This window comes from Pseudophryne corroboree, chromosome 4 (genome assembly GCF_028390025.1).
Source record: "Pseudophryne corroboree isolate aPseCor3 chromosome 4, aPseCor3.hap2, whole genome shotgun sequence".
NCBI lineage: Eukaryota > Metazoa > Chordata > Amphibia > Anura > Myobatrachidae > Pseudophryne > Pseudophryne corroboree.
In genome coordinates, this window is record NC_086447.1 from 386,048,416 (window position 1) to 386,068,363 (window position 19,948).

The window sequence follows — 19,948 nt, forward strand, 5'->3', positions numbered from 1 at the left end:
AGAGCTGACAGTCTTACTAGGCCTGTGCAGCTCCGGGTGTGCTGGTAATTCTCCCTCTCTGTTTATCTCCTCTCAAATACAGTAGGAAAAGCAGGCTTGCATTATAACTGTCTGTGTGTAAATGTCTGTGTTTGTACTTACTGTTAATATGGGTAAGCACAAGCTGTGCAGTGTCTGTCACATCAGATTCTCTCCATTGTCTAATGACTCTGTTTCCTGTGAGCAATCTTCACAAATTAGTGAAGAGGTTGGGGGAGAGGGTACAGAGCCCCACTGGTTACAACTATGATGTCAGATATGTCATCCCAGCCCACTGCTAATGTGCAGAAAACTCAGCTACTGCAAAAAGCCTCCCCTCTCTCACGCAGGTCCCCAGAAGCGTGGTTTACCTGCTCTGCTTTCTGATACATATGATGAACTCTAGGATGATGGGGATGACCCAGATCCCATTAGTGGGGATCCGGAATCTACTCAGAATATTGAACCCCTCATTTTGGCTATAAGGGATGTGTTGCAACTCCCTCTAGAGGACGCTTCTTCACAGCAGTCATTTTTCTTTGTACAAAACAAGCCCAGTGTAACTTTCCTTGAATCTCCAGAGTTAGATGACTTATTTAAACAGGCCTGGAAGAATCCAGACAAAAAATTCCAAGTGTCCAAAAACTTTTTGCGCACTTTCCTTTTTACTCCTCAAGGTAGAAAATTTTGGGAGGAACCCCCTGGGGTGGATGTCTCTGTCTCTTGCCTGTCTAAATAGGCAGTGCTGCCTGCCCAAGGCTCCTTTACCGTGAAGGATCCTGGGGATAGAAAGATAGAGACTACCCTAAATCTATATACACTGCAGCCGGCCTTTTACACAGGCCTTTCATAAAGCTGCATTCTTGGGGCGCAGCGAAATGCATCAGGACTTCCCTATAATTATGACCTCAGCTCCCAGGCAATCTAAGTGTCTGAACCAGCCCCATATCTTCAAACCAGCCCTGTACTACATTTGTCAAAGAGGAAAACAACAGCATTCACCGTACCTAATGAGGACAAAGATTTTGCACATGGACTCAATCTAATGGAAGCATCTCCACCTCTAACTGACGGTGACCGGTAATTATACTCTGCCGAACTGTGCTGTGTTTACATATACTTAAATCAGGATATGTGGATCCATCAGGGGTAAACATCAGGAACGGACACTGAATGGTCTGATTGAATACAGATTAACAGGAGAGCTTGGAAAGGTGTATATGCCTTATACTTTTTTTTTATATTCTAAACATTTCTGGCACATGATGTAATAATTGTTTTTTTATTATGAAATAGTTTTTATTGACATAAATTGTTACATTTTAATTCTTCAATCCAATCATCTCTATTTTTAGCGCTGCTTTTCTTTGTACGTGTTTTAGTTCCTAGGAGTGACTCACCTGTGTTATCTAGCAGCTGCTTGTTGCAGCAACTCTATATCAAGCGCCTGTTACACCTTGTTAGGAGGTTCCATTGGTGTGGATAAGGCTTATGTCTGGGTACCATTAAGGTCCAGATTTCAGCTTTCTCCATTTTCTTTCAGAAGAAATTGGCAGTGTTGCCAGAAGTTCAGACCTTCTTGCAAGGGGTACTCCACATACAACCTCCCTTTGTGCTGCCTATGTCACCCTGGGATTTGGATGTAGTGTTGGAATTTCTACAGTCCTCCTGTTTTGATCCTCTGATGACGGTAGAAGACAAGTACCTCATGTGGAATACAGTGATGTTACTGGCCCTGGCTACTGCTCGATGTGTTTCAGAATTGGGTGCCTTATCGTGTAAAAGTCCATACTTGGTCTTTTACGATGACAGAGCGGAGCTCCGGACTAGACAGCAGTTCCTGACGAAGGTTGTCTCCGCGTTTCATTTGAATCAACCTATTGTGATTCCGTCCAGTACTGACGATTCTGCTCCTCCAGGGACATTGGATACTGTGCGGGCCTTGAAGATCTATGTCAAGCGTACAGCTCGGGTCAGAAAGACAGATTCCTATGATGCGCAGAAGAAGAGTTGCCCTGCTTCAAAGCAGTCCATTGCTCGTTGGATTAGGCTTACTATCCAACAGGCCTGTGTGTCGGCAGCCTTACCTGTTCCACAGTCTCTAAAGGCCCACTCTTCTAGACCAGTGGGCTCTTCCTGGGTGGCTACCCGTGGAGTCTCAGCCTTGCAACTATGCCAAGCTGCTACCTGGTCGGAGAGAAACACTTTTGTAAAGTTCTACAAATTTGATACCCTGGCCAAAGAGGATACCCAGTTTGGGCAGGCGGTGCTGCAGCAGACTCCGTACGTTCCCGCCCGTTCTGGAAGTTTGGGGACATCCCCATCGTACTAGTTTCCCCCAATATCCCTTATGGATGCTAGAGAAAATAGGATTTTAATACCTACCGGTAAATCCTTTTCTCGTAGTCCATAAGGGTAATTGGGCGCCCGCCTCAGTGCGTGGACTTTTCTGCAGATTCTTGTTCTATAGTTACCTGTTAAGCTGTTGCTGTTGTTGTTACCAGCCGGTGCTGGTTGTTGTAAGTTCGTGATGTGCTGGTGTGTAAATCTAACCACCCTTACTGTTATCATGTTCCTTCTCTCATATATGTCCTTTCTTCTTCAGGCACATTTTTTTTTTTTACCTATAACTGCCTGTAGGAGGGGGCATAGTGGGGAGGAGCCAGCACACCCAGTGAAGAAAATTTAAAGTGCACTGGCTCCTTTAGACCCAGTATATACCCCATCCTACTAGTTTCCCCCAATATCCCTTATGGACTACGAGAGAAGCATTTACCAGTAGGTATTAAAATCCTATTTTTTCTTTCTTCCGACCAGAATTTCTTTTCTGTCGGTCTGCCTTCCAGGTAAGACAAAAAGATAAAAAGACAGCTCTTCAAAACAATGGTGCAGCGACCAACAGCTGGGGTGGTCACCTTCACCCCCACAAAGTTCAAAAATGTTCCAATACTTGCTGTGGTGCACTCCCTGGAATATTTGAACAGTCTCGATGATAGGTATACATAGTGTTCGTGATGCTAATGGATGATTCTCATATAATGTTCCACCACTTAGTCAACCTGAATAACCTCTTGATTCACTGCTGTATGAACCTAAGTCCTCCACGGAAAAAACTCCCCAAAAGAAGGGGAAAGTGTATATAGTAAAGTACTGTTTATTTTTACATCACATTCAACACTTTAAAAAACCATACTGAAACATAAAATCCACCATTGATTAGTGGACCTGCGTACCAGACAAGATGGGATGTCAATGTTGCCCACCCAGAATGCGTTTTTAAATGTCACCTCCCGGGATCTGCAGCGACAATACACGTCCTTGGTAACAGCCTTCAATACCTCTAAAGGTCACTGGAGGTCCATCCAATCCGTCACCTCATATATGTCCTTTCTTCTTCAGGTACGTTTTTTTTTTACCTATAACTGTCTGTGGGAGGGGGCATAGTGGGAAGGAGCCAGCACACCCAGTGAAGAAAATTTAAAGTGCACTGGCTCCTTTAGACCCAGTCTATACCCCATCGTACTAGTTTCCCCCAATATCCCTTAAGGACTGCGAGAAAAGCATTTACCAGTAGGTATTAAAATCCTATTTTTTCTTTCTTCGGGCCAGAATTTCTTCTGTCAGTCTGCCTTCCAGGTAAGCTTGAGCTTCGTGACCGCTGTCTGATATGTAGTTAACAGAAAGTTATAGAGTAATCAAATGGTACCTTATCAGAGAGGACCGTGGTAGCATAGAAACTGAAGTGGAGTCAGGACCCTGGTGAGATCTTGATTTCAGAGGGAATAAAAACTGTCTATTTTGAAGATATTCAAATTTAAATCTAGGGCCGGATGTAATGACGCCCGAGATCGCCAGATGTGCTAGATGCCAGACGATCTGAGATATTTGTTTAAAGGGGCAATCACTTACAAAGCATGGTTTTGCGTTCGAGATCGGCCAGCATCTCGCACCTTCGGCAATCTTGGCAATCATTACATCCGGCGTTTAGTGCCAGAGTTTAGTACCAGAGTTCCATGAGTTGTTGTTTTGTGTTTGACTGTCAAACACTATGATAAATGTAAGCTATGCAGTGTAAGCATAATTACATAATTCTGTAATGGTGTTCATATCGGAGAGATTACTTTTGTCCATAGTACAGGTGGAGTATCCCATATCCAAATATTCCGAAATACAGACTTTTTTGAGTGAGAGTGAGATAGTGAAACCTTTGTTTTTTGATGGTTCAATGTACACAAACTTTGTTTAATACACAAAGATATTAAAAGTATTGTATTAAATGACCTTTAGGCTGTGTGTATAAGGTGTATATGAAACATAAATGAATTGTGTGAATGTAGACACACTTTGTTTAATACACAAAGTTATAAAAAATATTGGCTAAAATTACCTTCAGGCTGCGTGTATAAGGTGTATATGTAACATAAATGAATTATGTGCTTACATTTAGGTCCCATCACCATGATATCTCATTATGGCATGCAATTATTCCAAAATTCAGAAAAATCCGATATCCAAAATACCTCTGGTCCCAAGCATTTTGGATAAGGGATACTCAACCTGTATTCCCATGGCCTGAGAAAGGACTTATCCTTACTATAAAAACTATGGTGAAATTTGGAATACAAACGTTTTGTAACAGACAATGAGGACATGGTAGAGTATAGATTCCTAAAGAATTTCCTCATAAAATGGTTAAGCAGTTATTAGCTGTTGTTTCTCAGCATGATACTAATGAGAAGCAGAAGAAATCTATAGCTTCAAAGTTAAATGACTTGTTCAAAGTTAAATGACTTGTAAAGGTCAGAACATTAGGCACTCAGTCCGCAGACAGTTTTGCAGAGAATCATGTGGAATTTTATTTTATTTGTTTTGCGAAAAGAATTTGTGGCTGACGAGGTAACTACAGTACTGTATATAGAAAGGGATAAAAGCAAAACTTAGCATATCTGGGGCAGGGACTGATGTGAATGACCGAATATTCTCTGTAAAGCGCTGCGGAATTTGTGTGCGCTATATAAATAACTGGTAATAAATAAATAAATATCTGAGACAAATTCTGAAATATTTAATATATAAAAATAATACAGATGTAAAAGTCTACACTAAAAGTTGTTCATTTTTAGAAGTAATATTTGGTCCTTGCTATTTTTTAAGCATAAATCTCTTTATTTGGTATGACAGCAAAGGAATAGGCAGCAAGTGAAAAACATACCACGTGTATATATTTAATATAGATATAACATTCCAATACAGCAACATAAAAAGAAATGGATGACAGTAAGGAAAAGTTGTTGTGATTTTAAAGGTTAATTGAAAAGGGAGGGACATTGCAGTTTCACGATCATATGTTCTATGTTTGTATTTGTTTAAAGCTCTTTGTTGAAGAAACAAAATATAAATCCAAGCAGGAAGAAGTAATTGTTGAGAGAACATGAACACAGGATACATGTAGAGGTGCAAAAATTGTAAAGAACTGGGGGAGGGCATAACCAGTGCTTTGGGGAATGGTCTGTACAGGAGGTATGTCTAGCACTTATATCAATGTCTTTGGTCGAATTGCAAAAAGGGGTGTAATGTTTGGAGTCGGAGGGAGGGGAGATAAAGGGGGTGGAAAACAGACGGATGCATTGTGCGGTGTCAGAAGACAGAGAGGGTGATAGAGGTGGGTACAGGTGAATAAAGGAAAGATAGTGAAAGACAGAGTCAAGAGGCCAGGGGGATAACAACAGCACAGGTAGAGTCCAAACAGGGACCATCTGACTCCATTGTGCATGGAGGGTTGACATTATACTTGGAATACCAAGGGTCCCAAATGGGGTGGTATTTGTCCACAGCATTATTTTGGAAGCTGGTGATGTACTCAATTTTAGAGATGAACTAAACACAATTTACTATCCCCTCATATGTTAGTATGGCCGGTTATTTCCACCTGCATGCTATTTGATATTTTATAGCACAGGAGGTATAAATGACGAATTTCCTCAGGGATGTAGTTATGTGACTGGCGGTCTCCACAATACCTCCCACCCCCTTAGAATCCAGACAATCAGCATGCCGACTAGCAGGTACTATTCCCACTCGTGGGTGCCCACGACACCCGTAGAGTGGGAATAGAACCTGTGGCGAGCGCTGCTTGCCACTGAGTCCGCAAGGGGCTTGTTACGCTCAGCCACACCCCACCGGCCATCTCAATGCTGGGATCCTAGCGTCTGTATAGTGACCGTCAGTCTCCTGACCGCTGGTCACGCATACCCAACCCATTTTCTGGCTTTTTTACAAAGATAATGTACCTGCGCACATAGGAGCAAGTTAGTTGGGGACAATATGATGGGATGGTCAAGGGAAAGGGAGACCGTTTTGGACACGTCCACAAAGTTTGGAATAATCTGCCGATGTTGGGATATAGGCCTTAATTCAGAGTTGATCGCAGCAGCAAATTTGTTATCAGTTGGGCAAAACCATGTGCACTGCAGGGTGAGGCAGATATAACATGTGTAGAGAGAGTTAGATTTGGGCATAATATGTGTATGTGTGTGTGTGTATATATATATATATATATATATATAATATATATATTTTAATGCCACAATAGGTACTACTGCCACTAGTGATATATAGACTCTTATATTACTCAACTATAGTTGTCGCATAACTTTGTCAGACTGTACTAAACTTCCTGAAATCTTTGTCTGCTTCCACATTCAGTAAAAAAGAAATGTAAGTTAATGAAATAATAAAATGTTTGTAAAATGTCATATCATAACGCAATATCCATTATTTAAATATGTATGTAAACTTGTTAGAAGACAGAATACAAGCATGTAAGAGCTACTCATACCATGTCTACCAGTTCTAGTGTTGCAGAAGTGTGAGTTGGCTTTCCAACAGAAATAACGAATCTAGGGTATTTTTTAGAATTGGCTCTAGTTCTTCGGATAATGGATAATCACAATCTCAATTAATAAGGAATTTAAGGAGTGCATATGGTAATCTACCAGAAAATTCTAGAAGGGAAGACATGCGAATATTCCAGGTGTTCATGACCGTTTTAGGATATTTTCCTTCTGTATATTAGTGAACGGCCACCCAACCAATGGTCAGTTGGCCGTTGAGTGTTCGCATTGTATTTCTTATTTGGTATCTGTGTATCTCAAAAGTTAGAGCAATTCTAGCAAAACTGATGTCATGTGGAATCAGCAGCACAAAGTTATCCCATAATCAATCTAATACGATAAATGAAAATTAGGGTTGACCAGTGTATCACGATCAGTTTTCATTCCTATGTTCCTTCAGTTTAACAGTGTAAAGCACAATGGAATATGCTGTGCAATATAAGAAACTGTTAATAAATAAATAAATAAATAATAAATTATATTATACAATGGAAATATTCAGTGAAACAGAGTTATGAAAACACATTTGTCAGAGTTTATTAAATTGTAGAAATACCAAATTCAGTAATTGACATAACGTAAAAGGTTTTACATAAAACAATTATTTCAATGTATTAACAAAACTTTGAGACATAAATGTTTTAGAAAAATAATTACTTAGTCTGTTGAATACTTTTTGTAGAATATTGAAAATCCTAAAGATAAAGGTTTCCTTTTTAAAATTATCTTTTTCTGCTCTGTGTTCTCTTGTATTTCTGGAACTTGTAAACAAAATAACATTTGCTCATGTCAATTTTAATTAAAAGGGAACATGGGCATGAAGGTGAAGACTAGTCAGTTAATATAAAAATAACAAAATTCACAACATTTATTGAATCCAAAATGTAGACGTACATAGAATGTTGTACACATACAGTATTCTTACAATAGATAATTTTGTAATTGAAATGTTTACATAATCCAGATAAATAAGAAAGTTCAATTGAAATCGCTAATGTGCAATAATGTTTGTCAATATGGCAAGGGTTTCAATAAGCACCTTCACTTGGTTCACTAAATGTATTCATCTTTAGGGGCGAATTCAATTAGATGTGTATTTACAGCAAATCACAGTACATTCATGAAAGTGCCTATTCATTTGTCCGTGAACATGTTTTTGCAGTAATTTTACTGCAAATTTCAATTCACCAACTCTGAGCAGGTGATACATTTGGGGAAGATGCCTATTTTAAGTTAAAAATGTCAGGATTTTGTTCTGAACCCCTGGGACAACCCCTTGAATGACTAATTAGTTTTTAAACATGTCATTTTTGGGGTAAAAAAAGCAAAATTATGAATATTGAGGTACAAGGTATGGGACAAGTATATTTGGGTGCTTTATGAGTGAGACAAGTGTTTTTATACTTGCAGGTTGGAGTGATCGGTCTGTTTCCACTCTTTTTTTTAAAAGTCCCCTAAAATGACCCAAATATATATTTATACTCATTTTTATGTACCCCAAGTTTAATTTTAGCACTTATTTTGATGGAGAGAAAAATAGCTTTCTATCATTTAAAAAAAAAAATAATAATTAAATGCATATAGCAGCCATTTGACCCAATTTAAGTACCAGAAATACGTTTATTATAATCAATAATACACTTTTATACTGTTATCCGATGTTAGTTTAGCTTTTTTGGGAGTGGTTAGGACAGATTTACAGATTTTTCACTTTCTGCACCAATTTTCGCGGTAATCCCGTTTTTGGTAATCTGCATTTAAATAGGGCGAATCGCGGAAGTGCACAGACTCGTGAAAAGTCAATTTTCATGGCAAAAAAGTTAAAATGTCATAAACGGAAATCACGGTAAATTTCTGCGATTTTGTAGCTAATTGAATTCGGCCCTTGGTATTTTACTCCATCGTAAACCTGTTTGTGTGAAAAAAAAATTGTGCTGTATGTCTTTAACGTGTACTATTGGAACTAAGATTCTAATACAGTATATTATAAGACTCTTACATTATACAAACACAAAGATGAAATCTGCATGAATGTAAAATATATTTGTCTTACCCTGATTTTCCACTGTAGTTTTCTTTAAAAAAAAAAAAATTTCTTGCATCCCTTTCCATAAAAGCATCTATTGCTGACACATAGCAAGAGGTTCAGGTGACCAAGCAAAATATATAGGTTATTCCTGCTGTGGCATAACTGGTGTGCTCCAATCTACCAATATGCAGTATATACAGTACAAAGAAATTTAAATTATCTACGATATTAAGAAACCTATCATATGCAGGAGTGGGCACCCTGTTTCATTTAGTGGTTAGAACAGACAGGATGCTGGACAGGCATAGTTAACATTTTAGCAAATCCGATATATCAATTAGCGCAGTAATTTACAGATGCCTGGGTCCACATTCAATATTGAACAAAAAAAATGAAATTAGGTAAGGTTATATACTACAATAAATCAGTGATGGATCTTCAAGTTCTGTGAGTGTGTCTTCTGCTGTAATATCAAGTCATTGAAACGCAAACTACAATAATACTTGGTGAGGACTCCAGATTCATTTGAGATTTGAATAGTACCTCAATTAACATGCGGAAGTTGCACAGTTTTAATATGCTGCTCTTAGTGATAGGGTTGATTTATAATTACCCAGAAAATATGTAAACAGGTCACATTTATGTAATCGAACTTAGCTTTATATGTGTAACACATTATCAAAGACTGTATACAGTTAATTTACAATAATATGTACACCGCATAATACAGAAAATAATACAAAGTGGTTTGCAGGTAGGCTGCCGCAAAGACTGCAGGCATAGTTTTGCAGAACGGCACAACATATGTGTACTGTAAATTTCACAGTTCCAGTTATTTACATCCAATTAAATGCCGGCATAGCAACACTGACATCTCAGATGAAGTGTGAAAAACTACCTTGAAATACCATGTACTGTACTTATGTTTTCATGTTGTAAGTTGTTTAAAGTCTTTTCTCTTTAGTTAGATCAACCACTGTCCATAGTGCTGTTCCTTCCAATCAACATGGTGGTAGTTATGAAGTTTATCCAAAATTCTGGCAATTGTCATTATTATTTAATAAGCAATGTATAATGTTTAAAAGTCAACAGGTCGAATCATCATTGTTGTTGCTTTCAGAGAATACCCCGATCCTTTCCAGTAGTACCATTTGATTCCATTAAATTTATTTGTGTTTTGTCCTAATGAGTAATACATCCCATTTAGGTTGGAAGGACCGCAGGCATCAAACCACCAACCTGTAAAAAGAATAATGCAGTTTATTGGTTTTGTACCATACAGTTTTCAATTAGTAACAGAAAGCTTAGGTTCTAGCAACTGTCAGTTTGTTGGTCTGTTGTATTTATTTATTTATGTTGCTGGCTTTGGGAAGTCCTGATCTAGCAATTTAGTAATTTATTTATGTAATGTATCACTTTTTTTTTTTTTGGCTTTTAAACATTTTTGTATCTTTCTTCTGGCGAAAAAAAAACCTTCCAGCTGAAAGATTGGTTTTAATATTCTATCTTCACTTTCATTAATAGTTCCTTTTGGTGTTTATATTATAACTGTGGTCTATTTCCTAAGCCTTGGAGAGCGATGAGATGGATGGAGAGTAAGTACCAACCAATCAGTGCCATGTTACAGGCTATGTTGAATGACAGGAGCTGGTTGGCTGTACTTTATCTCTCTTCACTGTATCTCTCTCCAGGGCTTAGTAAATAGACCCCTAAACATATAATTAAAAGTGCAATAAAGTCAGTTGAGCATGATTTGTGTAGCTACCTGTTCGCTAGAGTGATGTACCTGCTTTTCTATCTTACAGCACTACTCAGGGGATCGGTACGGGATCCCAGCGTACGGGATGCCGGCTGTCACTATACTGACAGTGGCATCCCATCCGCCACAATGCCGGCAGTGGGGCGAGTGCATCGAGGCCCTTTGCAGTCACGGTGGCTCTCTTCGCTCACCACAGGTTCTATTCTTCCTCTATTGGTGTCGTGGACACCCATAGAATGAGAGTCACCTACCTTGCCGGTATCCCTGTGACGGCATTGTACCCCTGTCGGGATTTTGGCATTGGTATTGCAATGGTCAGTATTTTAAACGCATACCCGCTCAGTGGTATTGGGAGCAGTGTCAGTCTGTGGTTTCCTGACATCATGACACTGCCCCTGTAACATGCCTTCTGCCATGCAGTGATCACTGCCACCCGCAAAAACTACAAATTCATCTCCTCCTATACTACTCTCCAAACTGAGCGGAGACAGATCTGTGGATTTGGACATTAATACAAAAAGTATAGAATTTTTTGCACTTTATAAAGCATCATATTCTTATATATAACAAAACAAATTGCAATATGTGTAAAAGAAAGCAAACTTTATACAAACTTATTTCTGTGTCTAGGTAGAGATATAAATGTATTTTGTTTTGATCAGTTACGAAAAACTCCACATAGTATAGCATCCAGGTGCCAGTAATAATAGGAAGAGCATAAAGCAGAAAACAGCTCTTACCTCCTGTAGCCATTTGTGAGCATTTGCAAAGACATTTGTCATTGTCTGCATCCTTTGTGCTAAAGTCATTTCCTGGTTGACTTATGCTGTTTATTTTTCCTGCTGTCCCAGTGTATCCTTTGAGGTGAATCCTGTGGTAATTGAAAATGGAAAGAGAGTATGAGCTGGAGTATAATGCTGGTTCACATTAGTGGAAAAATCTGTCAGCATATACAAAATACAGGGTTTCATGTCTGGCTTCATATTTAATCTGTCTGTTTCTGTAATTCTGTTGCCTACCTACTTACATCGCAATCACTACGGCATTTATTTTCTGTTTTAGCTAAACACTAATAAGATTTGCCCTTCTATCTTTTAAGGCAATAGAGATTTTATATACAAGGCTTTTCAAATAATGTCTGAAAAAATGGTGCTGATGTAGAAGATGCTAAACTATAAAAGGCATTACCATTAACTATATATATTATTAAAAAGTATACAAAGGTGATAGATCTAAACTGTTCATGTAATTATACTGATATCTTGATAAATGTTAATGATTTCAGCTTTATGTATCTCCTAGACAATGTTTTTAAGGCTCATTTCCTCTCCATTTTCATAGCAGTGCTCACAGACAAGTATAATTTCGCTATAAAGTGCTTGTATCTATTTATAAACTTCCCTTTTATGATGTATCACATATCTGCTTATATTTCAAGAGGAAATGCTGTCTTGGCAACTTAATCTGTGGCATTTACTTTCAAGCTGTGCTATTGGTTGATGATAATGACCCACTGGTGTCCTTTGCTCCTAGAAGCATTTGAATGTCTGCTTTTAAAATAATATATAATAATAACTCACAACAAATGAAACAAATATTTGCTTTGGATAGAAGACAATGTTGTTTTTGCCCTTTAAAGAACTAGAAAAGAGTTCTTATCTCTCTAATTTTGTATGTTACCATGACCCCATTAAATAAAGGAACAGTATCTATCTGTTAGCATACACTATATATGTATGTTTTTGGAAAGAACACCATTCTGCTTGATATTCTAGAGCTTATTATGATTTTTCCTATGTCATATACAAATCAGACATTTTATTTATTTTCGTTGTCTGAATTATTTTTAGGTATGATTATAATCGTAGGACAGTTTGATGACCAGGTTGATCAATGGGTCTCTCTACAATTTTATCCCTAAATATTTTATTTGTGTTATGGAAGTGATCACACTTTTCAATATACAGGCATAAATTAATCTATGGTGACAAACCATTTCAATTCTGGATGCCATTTCTTCAGAAGGATATTAATCCATTAGAGACTGTACAAAGTAGGGCAACTTAAATGGTGCATGGCCTACATCACAAAACATACCAAGAAAGACTAAAAAATCTCAATATCTATAGTTTGAAGCAGAGAAGGAAAAGGGGGGACATGATAGAAACTTTCAGATATATCAAGGGTTTTAACAAAGTCCAGGAGGGAAACATTCTTCAAATGAAGAGAAGTATTAGAACACAAGGACATGCACTGAAACTGGAGGAAGTTAGGTTCATGGGAAATTTGAGGAAAAATTACTTCACAGAAAGAGTAGTGGACAAGTGGAGTAGCCTCCCTTCAAAGGTGGTAGAGGCTAAGACAGTAGAGCAATTTAAACTGGATGGGGTAGACATAAGAATATCCTTACAAAGAAATAGGGATCAAATAAGGTTTGAGGTAAAAATATCGTTAAAAAAAATGGGGCAGACTAGATGGGCCAAGTGGTTCTTATCTGCCATCACATTCTATGTTTCTATGTTAAACGTAGGGATCTTATCTTCAGTTTATTTTAATAATATTAAATATAACATATTAATGTGGAATGTTTTGGTTTCCATATGTGTTCAATCCAAATGAGTGCATTTTAACACAGACTTTTTCTTGCTATTCTGTAGGCTATGAGGAAAAGTGCTCCCTTGGGGCTTAATGCATGGGGCAAACCTTGCTAATTGAATTGGGCAGGACAAATAATTAGTCAGATATGCCCCTATAACTTTTTAGGCCCTTTGAGCCTAGTAGCACAGTATGGAAAGACAGATTAGCATTATGTTTTTTAATGTTTAAAACAAAGTCACCCTAGTATTTTTCCCTTTCTTGGTGTGAAGATGCAGACATAGAGGCCATGAATACCCAATCAACGTCATGTGGTAATAGTTGAGCATAAAGGCATGTGGTGATGCCATTTTACTGATTTTGCTATTTTCTGTGACTATAACAGTTTTGGTATAGCACAGCAATACTTTACTGCACCTCATTTAACATTGTTTACATGTTAAATTTGAAATGATTTCTCTTGGGTAAATGCAAAGAGCAAAATATATAATTAGCATGTCCATTATAGCTGACCAGACACGACGATTCTGAAAACTGAGCTATAGGAGTAGATTTACTAAAGATTCTAAAAATAAAAAGTGGTGCTGTTGCCTGTTTCATTCACACTCTAGCTATCATTTTCTAGGATGCAATAGAGCAGGGGTTCTCAAACTCGGTCCTCAGGACCCCACACAGTGCATGTTTTGCAGGTAACCCAGCAAGTGCACAGGTGTATTAATTACTCACAGACACATTTTAAAAGGTCCACAGGTGGAGTTAATTATGTCACTTGTGATTCTGTGAGGAGACCTGCAAAACATGCACTGTGTGGGGTCCTGAGGACCGAGTTTGAGAACCTGTGCAATAGAGAAATGATAGTCAAAATCTGCTATGGATACACCACCACTTTTCATTGTAGTAAATCTACTTCGCAGTGTCCAATTTGTCCGCACATATGGTTAATGTATGGTCAAAAAATGACCAGATAAACACAGTCCAATAACAATCCTCTTCTGGCCACATTATCTACAATGCTTGTTAAGATTAATAGTTAATTTTAGGATGTTTGTGGCAGCAATAATAGTTACAAATCAACTCACCTGTATTTCTGTGCCTCCGTTCCTAAATAAAACTGTTCATATAACGAATAAGCCTCATTCCCTTCCCAGTCTTTTAGTTGGATCTTGAGAACATAACGTTGTAGATTTGTAAGTTGGGAGACCAGCTCATTCCCCAGCCAGTATTCTCCAGAAGCATCACCAAATCCCTATGAAGTATATTGTGTGTTAATGTTATTATAAGCCTCTCTTACTATTTGAACACTTTGTACGTAGTATGCAATTTAATTGTAGTTCAGTTCATTAAAAGTTGCTGTGTGCATTTGGCCTACAGATCTATCAATGTGAAAAAAGGCAAAAAAGAAAGTAAATGGTCGCAGCTGTCATAGAACATTGACACAATCGCTTACAAAATGTTCCTTGAGGAAAACAAATGTAGATAGAGAATAATGTATAAAAACATCTACTTTCTTCTTTGATGTCAAGCATGCCAACAAGTTTACTTTTTATATTGATTGGAGACAATACATCTACCATAATATTAGTGATGGGCAACATGACATATTTCCAGTGCTACATGTGATGTCGTACACCTTTCAATTTGCTACACATTACCCTTAATTTCAAGCATTAAAGAAAATACTATTAGTGCAGCACCCCAACTTAAGTCATCCCACAATTCTCCCACATCAACGAAAATTCCACCCTATGCCAGTCTCAGACTCTCCACATGATTCCAAGAAAATGTGAAGACTTGTGGTGCGCTAAAGCTGCCTATAGACCTCTCAGTGAAAAAAGGTGTCACCGCACACCCCAACACAAATAGCAACAAAAGAGATATCACCAAATAGTCTTCAGGCGCTGATATAAGTCATATGGGGTACTTCTAGATGATCAATTTATCGTCAAATTTTGACTCTCGAATAAAAAAGAAATACAATAGTGTAATACTATTAACACGTAGTCAATGGTTTCTTCTATATGTAGGTAGAATCCGTACCGTGAGATGGTGTCTAACTAATAGACAATATGCATATGTGGGGGAGAGGATGCAATCCTAATGGGATTCCAGATTTTGCATCCATCCATCACTTCATTTCCAGAGAATCTCACAAAAAGGATAAAAGCAAACATAGTATAATATTGCTTTATTAGAAAAATAAAAGGCCAATTAGAATGGCTGGACTCACACCATATGGCAGGAAAAACAAGGCAGATAGAATAAACAACCAGGCGTCCCCAGCACCTCGCAGTTCCTCCTGTGGATTGATTCCAGACTCCAAAAGACCACTATCCAACGCGTTTCAATACTTTCAAGTATCTTTTTCAAGGCACAAACTCTTCCTTCCCCTGGGTATCCTATTTATACCCCTCTTCCTGATGACATCATATCCTATGTGAAAAAACCTATTACCAGACATGGATCTACTAATTGATACATTCTATGTGTAACATTCATAAACATCCCATCCATTTATCCTGTTCGGGTATTATTTACTCCATCCAAGGGCGCCAAATCTTCTCCTCTTTTAGATGCACCTGAGTTCCATATAGGCTGTCCACTAATGTGTGTCACGTCCGCAACTACAACCTACGATTGCGTTCCACCGTCCGTTGACCCGCATATGCGTTCCACTGCTATTTCCGGAAGTGACGTCTCTCCGCGCGCGTCACATCCGGTCGCGGCAGAGCTTTGCGTTTCATGTGTTGTTCCGGACGTATCGTAACTGGGAACCCGCTGTGCATCTTTTTCTCATTCCATCAACATCTATTTGAGGGGTTGTGTCCGGAGAATCGTCCTCTATATATAATAAACGATCTCTGAGGAGATGGTTCAGTGCAGTTTCCAGAACATAAAAATAAATACAAGAAATTACACACTTATTAAAAGACACTAAAATGTTAATGAACCCTAAAAACTTTACTTATAAAAACCATTTTAACTCAGTCTTTATTGATGCCATTTGGGGCTAATGTGTTATAATTATAAATCATGCTCATTTCACATTTGGCTAATTTAGCTGCAATATCGCCCTCTCTGGCATCGGAAGAGACCTTTTTAAGGACAAAAAAATTCTTCAAATGTTTTGTGTCACAGTTATGGGTTTCTCTAAAATGTTTAGAAAGTGCATGAGTGTCTAAACCCTTCTGGATGTTCCTTATGTGTTCCCCCAATCTAACCTTAAAAGCCCTACTAGTCCTACCTATATAAAATTTCCCGCATGAACATTCAATGGCGTAGACAACGTTAAAAGAATGACATGTTAAAAATTCATTAATTTTATGTTTCTTCTTATTTATCTCAGCCTCAGTTAATTTATTACCAAAAGTATTGGGTATATTTTTACACCCAACACAACTGCCACAGCGGAAAAATCCTTTTGTTAATACATTTCCCTTCTTTGGGGAAGGTGGACAGAGACTCTTTACAAGTTTGGTTTTTAAATTGGGGGCTCTTTTAAAGATGCAATTGGGATTATTTGGTAAATCCTTTCCTATCACTGGATCCTTTTTTAATACTTTCCAATGCTTTTTTAAAATTTTGCTCTTATCTAAATGAAAATTATTCAAATATTTTATTGACCTTTGAAAAAAGCCAATTTTCAATCAATTTTTTAGATTTAACTATTTATATTGAACAGGGTGTGATAAAAATGAAAAATGTTATTAAACCCACGGATTCAAGTACTTATATTGATGTAGAAAGCTGTCACCATAGCAGGTGGTTGGACACTATACCAATTAGTCAATTTAAAAGATTGAAAAAAAATTGTACGGATGGGGAGGTATTTTTAACCCAGGCAAAAGAAATGTCCACCAATTTTAAGGGTAGTGGATATGAAGATCAAATTGTATTAGATTCCTTGGAAAAAGTGAGTGCTATGAATAGGGAGGATTTGTTAAAGATGTCTGAAAATAGGAAAAAGGATACGACCAATGATGCTTTTAAATGGTCATTTATTACCAATTACACTTCCCAGCACCATCAGGTGAAAAGAATTTTAAAAAAGCATTGGAAAGTATTGAAAAAGGATCCAGTGATAGGAAAGGATTTACCAAATAATCCCAATTGCATCTTTAAAAGAGCCCCCAATTTAAAAACCAAACTTGTAAAGAGTCTCTGTCCACCTTCCCCAAAGAAGGGAAATGTATTAACAAAAGGATTTTTCCGCTGTGGCAGTTGTGTTGGGTGTAAAAATATACCCAATACTTTTGGTAATAAATTAACTGAGGCTGAGATAAATAAGAAGAAACATAAAATTAATGAATTTTTAACATGTCCTTCTTTTAACGTTGTCTACGCCATTGAATGGTCATGCGGGAAATTTTATATAGGTAGGACTAGTAGGGCTTTTAAGGTTAGATTGGGGGAACACATAAGGAACATCCGGAAGGGTTTAGACACTCATGCACTTTCTAAACATTTTAAAGAAACCCATAACTGTGACACAAAACATTTGAAGAATTTTTTTGTCCTTAAAAAGGTCTCTTCCGATGCCAGAGGGGGCGATATTGCAGCTAAATTAGCCAAATGTGAAATGAGCATGATTTATAATTATAACACATTAGCCCCAAATGGCATCAATAAAGACTTTGAGTTAAAATGGTTTTTATAAGTAAAGTTTTTAGGGTTCATTAACATTTTAGTGTCTTTTAATATAAGTGTGTAATTTCTTGTATTTATTTTTATGTTCTGGAAACTGCACTGAACCATCTCCTCAGAGATCGTTTATTATATATAGAGGACGATTCTCCGGACACAACCCCTCAAATAGATGTTGATGGAATGAGAAAAAGATGTACAGCGGGTTCCCAGTTACGATACGTCCGGAACAACACATGAAACGCAAAGCTCTGCCGCGACCGAATGTGACGCGCGCGGAGAGACGTCACTTCCGGAAATAGCAGTGGAACGCATATGCGGGTCAACGGACGGTGGAACGCAATCGTAGGTTGTAGTTGCGGACGTGACACACATTAGTGGACAGCCTATATGGAACTCAGGTGCATCTAAAAGAGGAGAAGATTTGGCGCCCTTGGATGGAGTAAATAATACCCGAACAGGATAAATGGATGGGATGTTTATGAATGTTACACATAGAATGTATCAATTAGTAGATCCATGTCTGGTAATAGGTTTTTTCACATAGGATATGATGTCATCAGGAAGAGGGGTATAAATAGGATACCCAGGGGAAGGAAGAGTTTGTGCCATGAAAAAGATACTTGAAAGTATTGAAACGCGTTGGATAGTGGTCTTTTGGAGTCTGGAATCAATCCACAGGAGGAATTGCGAGGTGCTGGGGACGCCTGGTTGTTTATTCTATCTGCCTTGTTTTTCCTGCCATATGGTGAGAGTCCAGCCATTCTAATTGGCCTTTTATTTTTCTAATAAAGCAATATTATACTATGTTTGCTTTTATCCTTTTTGTGAGATTCTCTGGAAATGAAGTGATGGATGGATGAAAAATCTGGAATCCCATTAGGATTGCATCCTCTCCCCCACATATGCATATTGTATATTAGTTAGACACCATCTCACGGTACGGATTCTACCTACATATAGAAGAAACCATTGACTACGTGTTAATAGTATTACACTATTGTATTTCTTTTTTATTTGAGAGTCAAAATTTGACGATAAATTGATCATCTAGAAGTACCCCATATGACTTATATCAGCGCCTGAAGACTATTTGGTGATATCTCTTTTGTCTCCACATGATTCAAAATGGCTCCACGTGCCCTATGTATAACATTTTAGGCTTCTGCACTGTGTAATAAACATATCTGCTACAATGTGTTCCAACATGAGACTGATTATGTCACATGAGTTAAGGCTCTTATAAAAGTGTTATTGTAGTCAATAGCTTCAATAGTTGTTTATAGTCACCAGATTTTTAGGATCTAAAAAACTAAAATTTTGTTTTTTAAATCCATGTTTTAGGATTTTATAGATTTTAAAAATTTCCGTTTTGGAATGTATACGTTGTATGAAAATAAAACAAAACCACGCAACATAATGTTATGTTTGAAACACACTGCCTTTAATACAGATGTGTCCTGCTATTTCCTTGCAGCGTTTGCACCCACGATGCGCTATGCTGCGATCCATTCACAGCTGCTGCTTTCCTATAGAAGTGAATTGATCGTGGGTGCGTGTGTGGCTCACACCCACAAATCTTTGGAGCTGGCAGTCTCACGGTGTACGTTACGGAGCAAGGCTGTACCAGGACACATCTGTATATATGAATTACATATATAGTATATAGTTTCAACTAACAGAATTAGTTATTTTTACGCTCTAACATTTATAATAGGTAATTTTAGGTACTGACAGCAAAGATTAGGTCATTTTTGGTCCTGTAGAAATTAATTATGTCATTCCCTGTTACATGAAATATAAAAGGAAACTGAAATTTTGAGTGCAGTGGAAAAGGATTAGAATAGTTTAGAACATAAGAAGTCCTATTTATTAATTTTGATTATCTGAATTATGCATAAGCCCTGCCATTCATTCTAGGGTAAATCCTTGTTGATAAAGTATGCAAAATGGCTACATTCACTGAATATAGATGCAGGCACTTTTAAATCCAATAGTGAATCCTTCTTTTAT

At 37.7% G+C, this 19,948-nt stretch overlaps 2 protein-coding genes across 4 annotated transcripts in view; one reads left to right on the forward strand and one right to left on the reverse strand.

Annotated features, from left to right (window-relative positions):
* The window catches only part of MCPH1 (microcephalin 1), a 774,602-nt gene that overhangs the window by 442,274 nt on the left and 312,380 nt on the right, over window positions 1-19,948 (forward strand). The window lies entirely within an intron of this gene.
* ANGPT2 (angiopoietin 2) overlaps window positions 8,993-19,948 on the reverse strand; it is a 59,822-nt gene continuing 48,866 nt past the window's right edge. The window contains exons 7-9 of the mRNA XM_063916681.1: window positions 14,374-14,540; window positions 11,440-11,570; window positions 8,993-10,179 (exon numbers count right to left, since the gene is read on the reverse strand). Of these exons, the coding sequence (XP_063772751.1) occupies window positions 10,019-10,179; window positions 11,440-11,570; window positions 14,374-14,540 (459 nt within the window). The 3' untranslated portion in view covers window positions 8,993-10,018. The remainder of the gene's footprint in view (window positions 10,180-11,439; window positions 11,571-14,373; window positions 14,541-19,948) is intronic.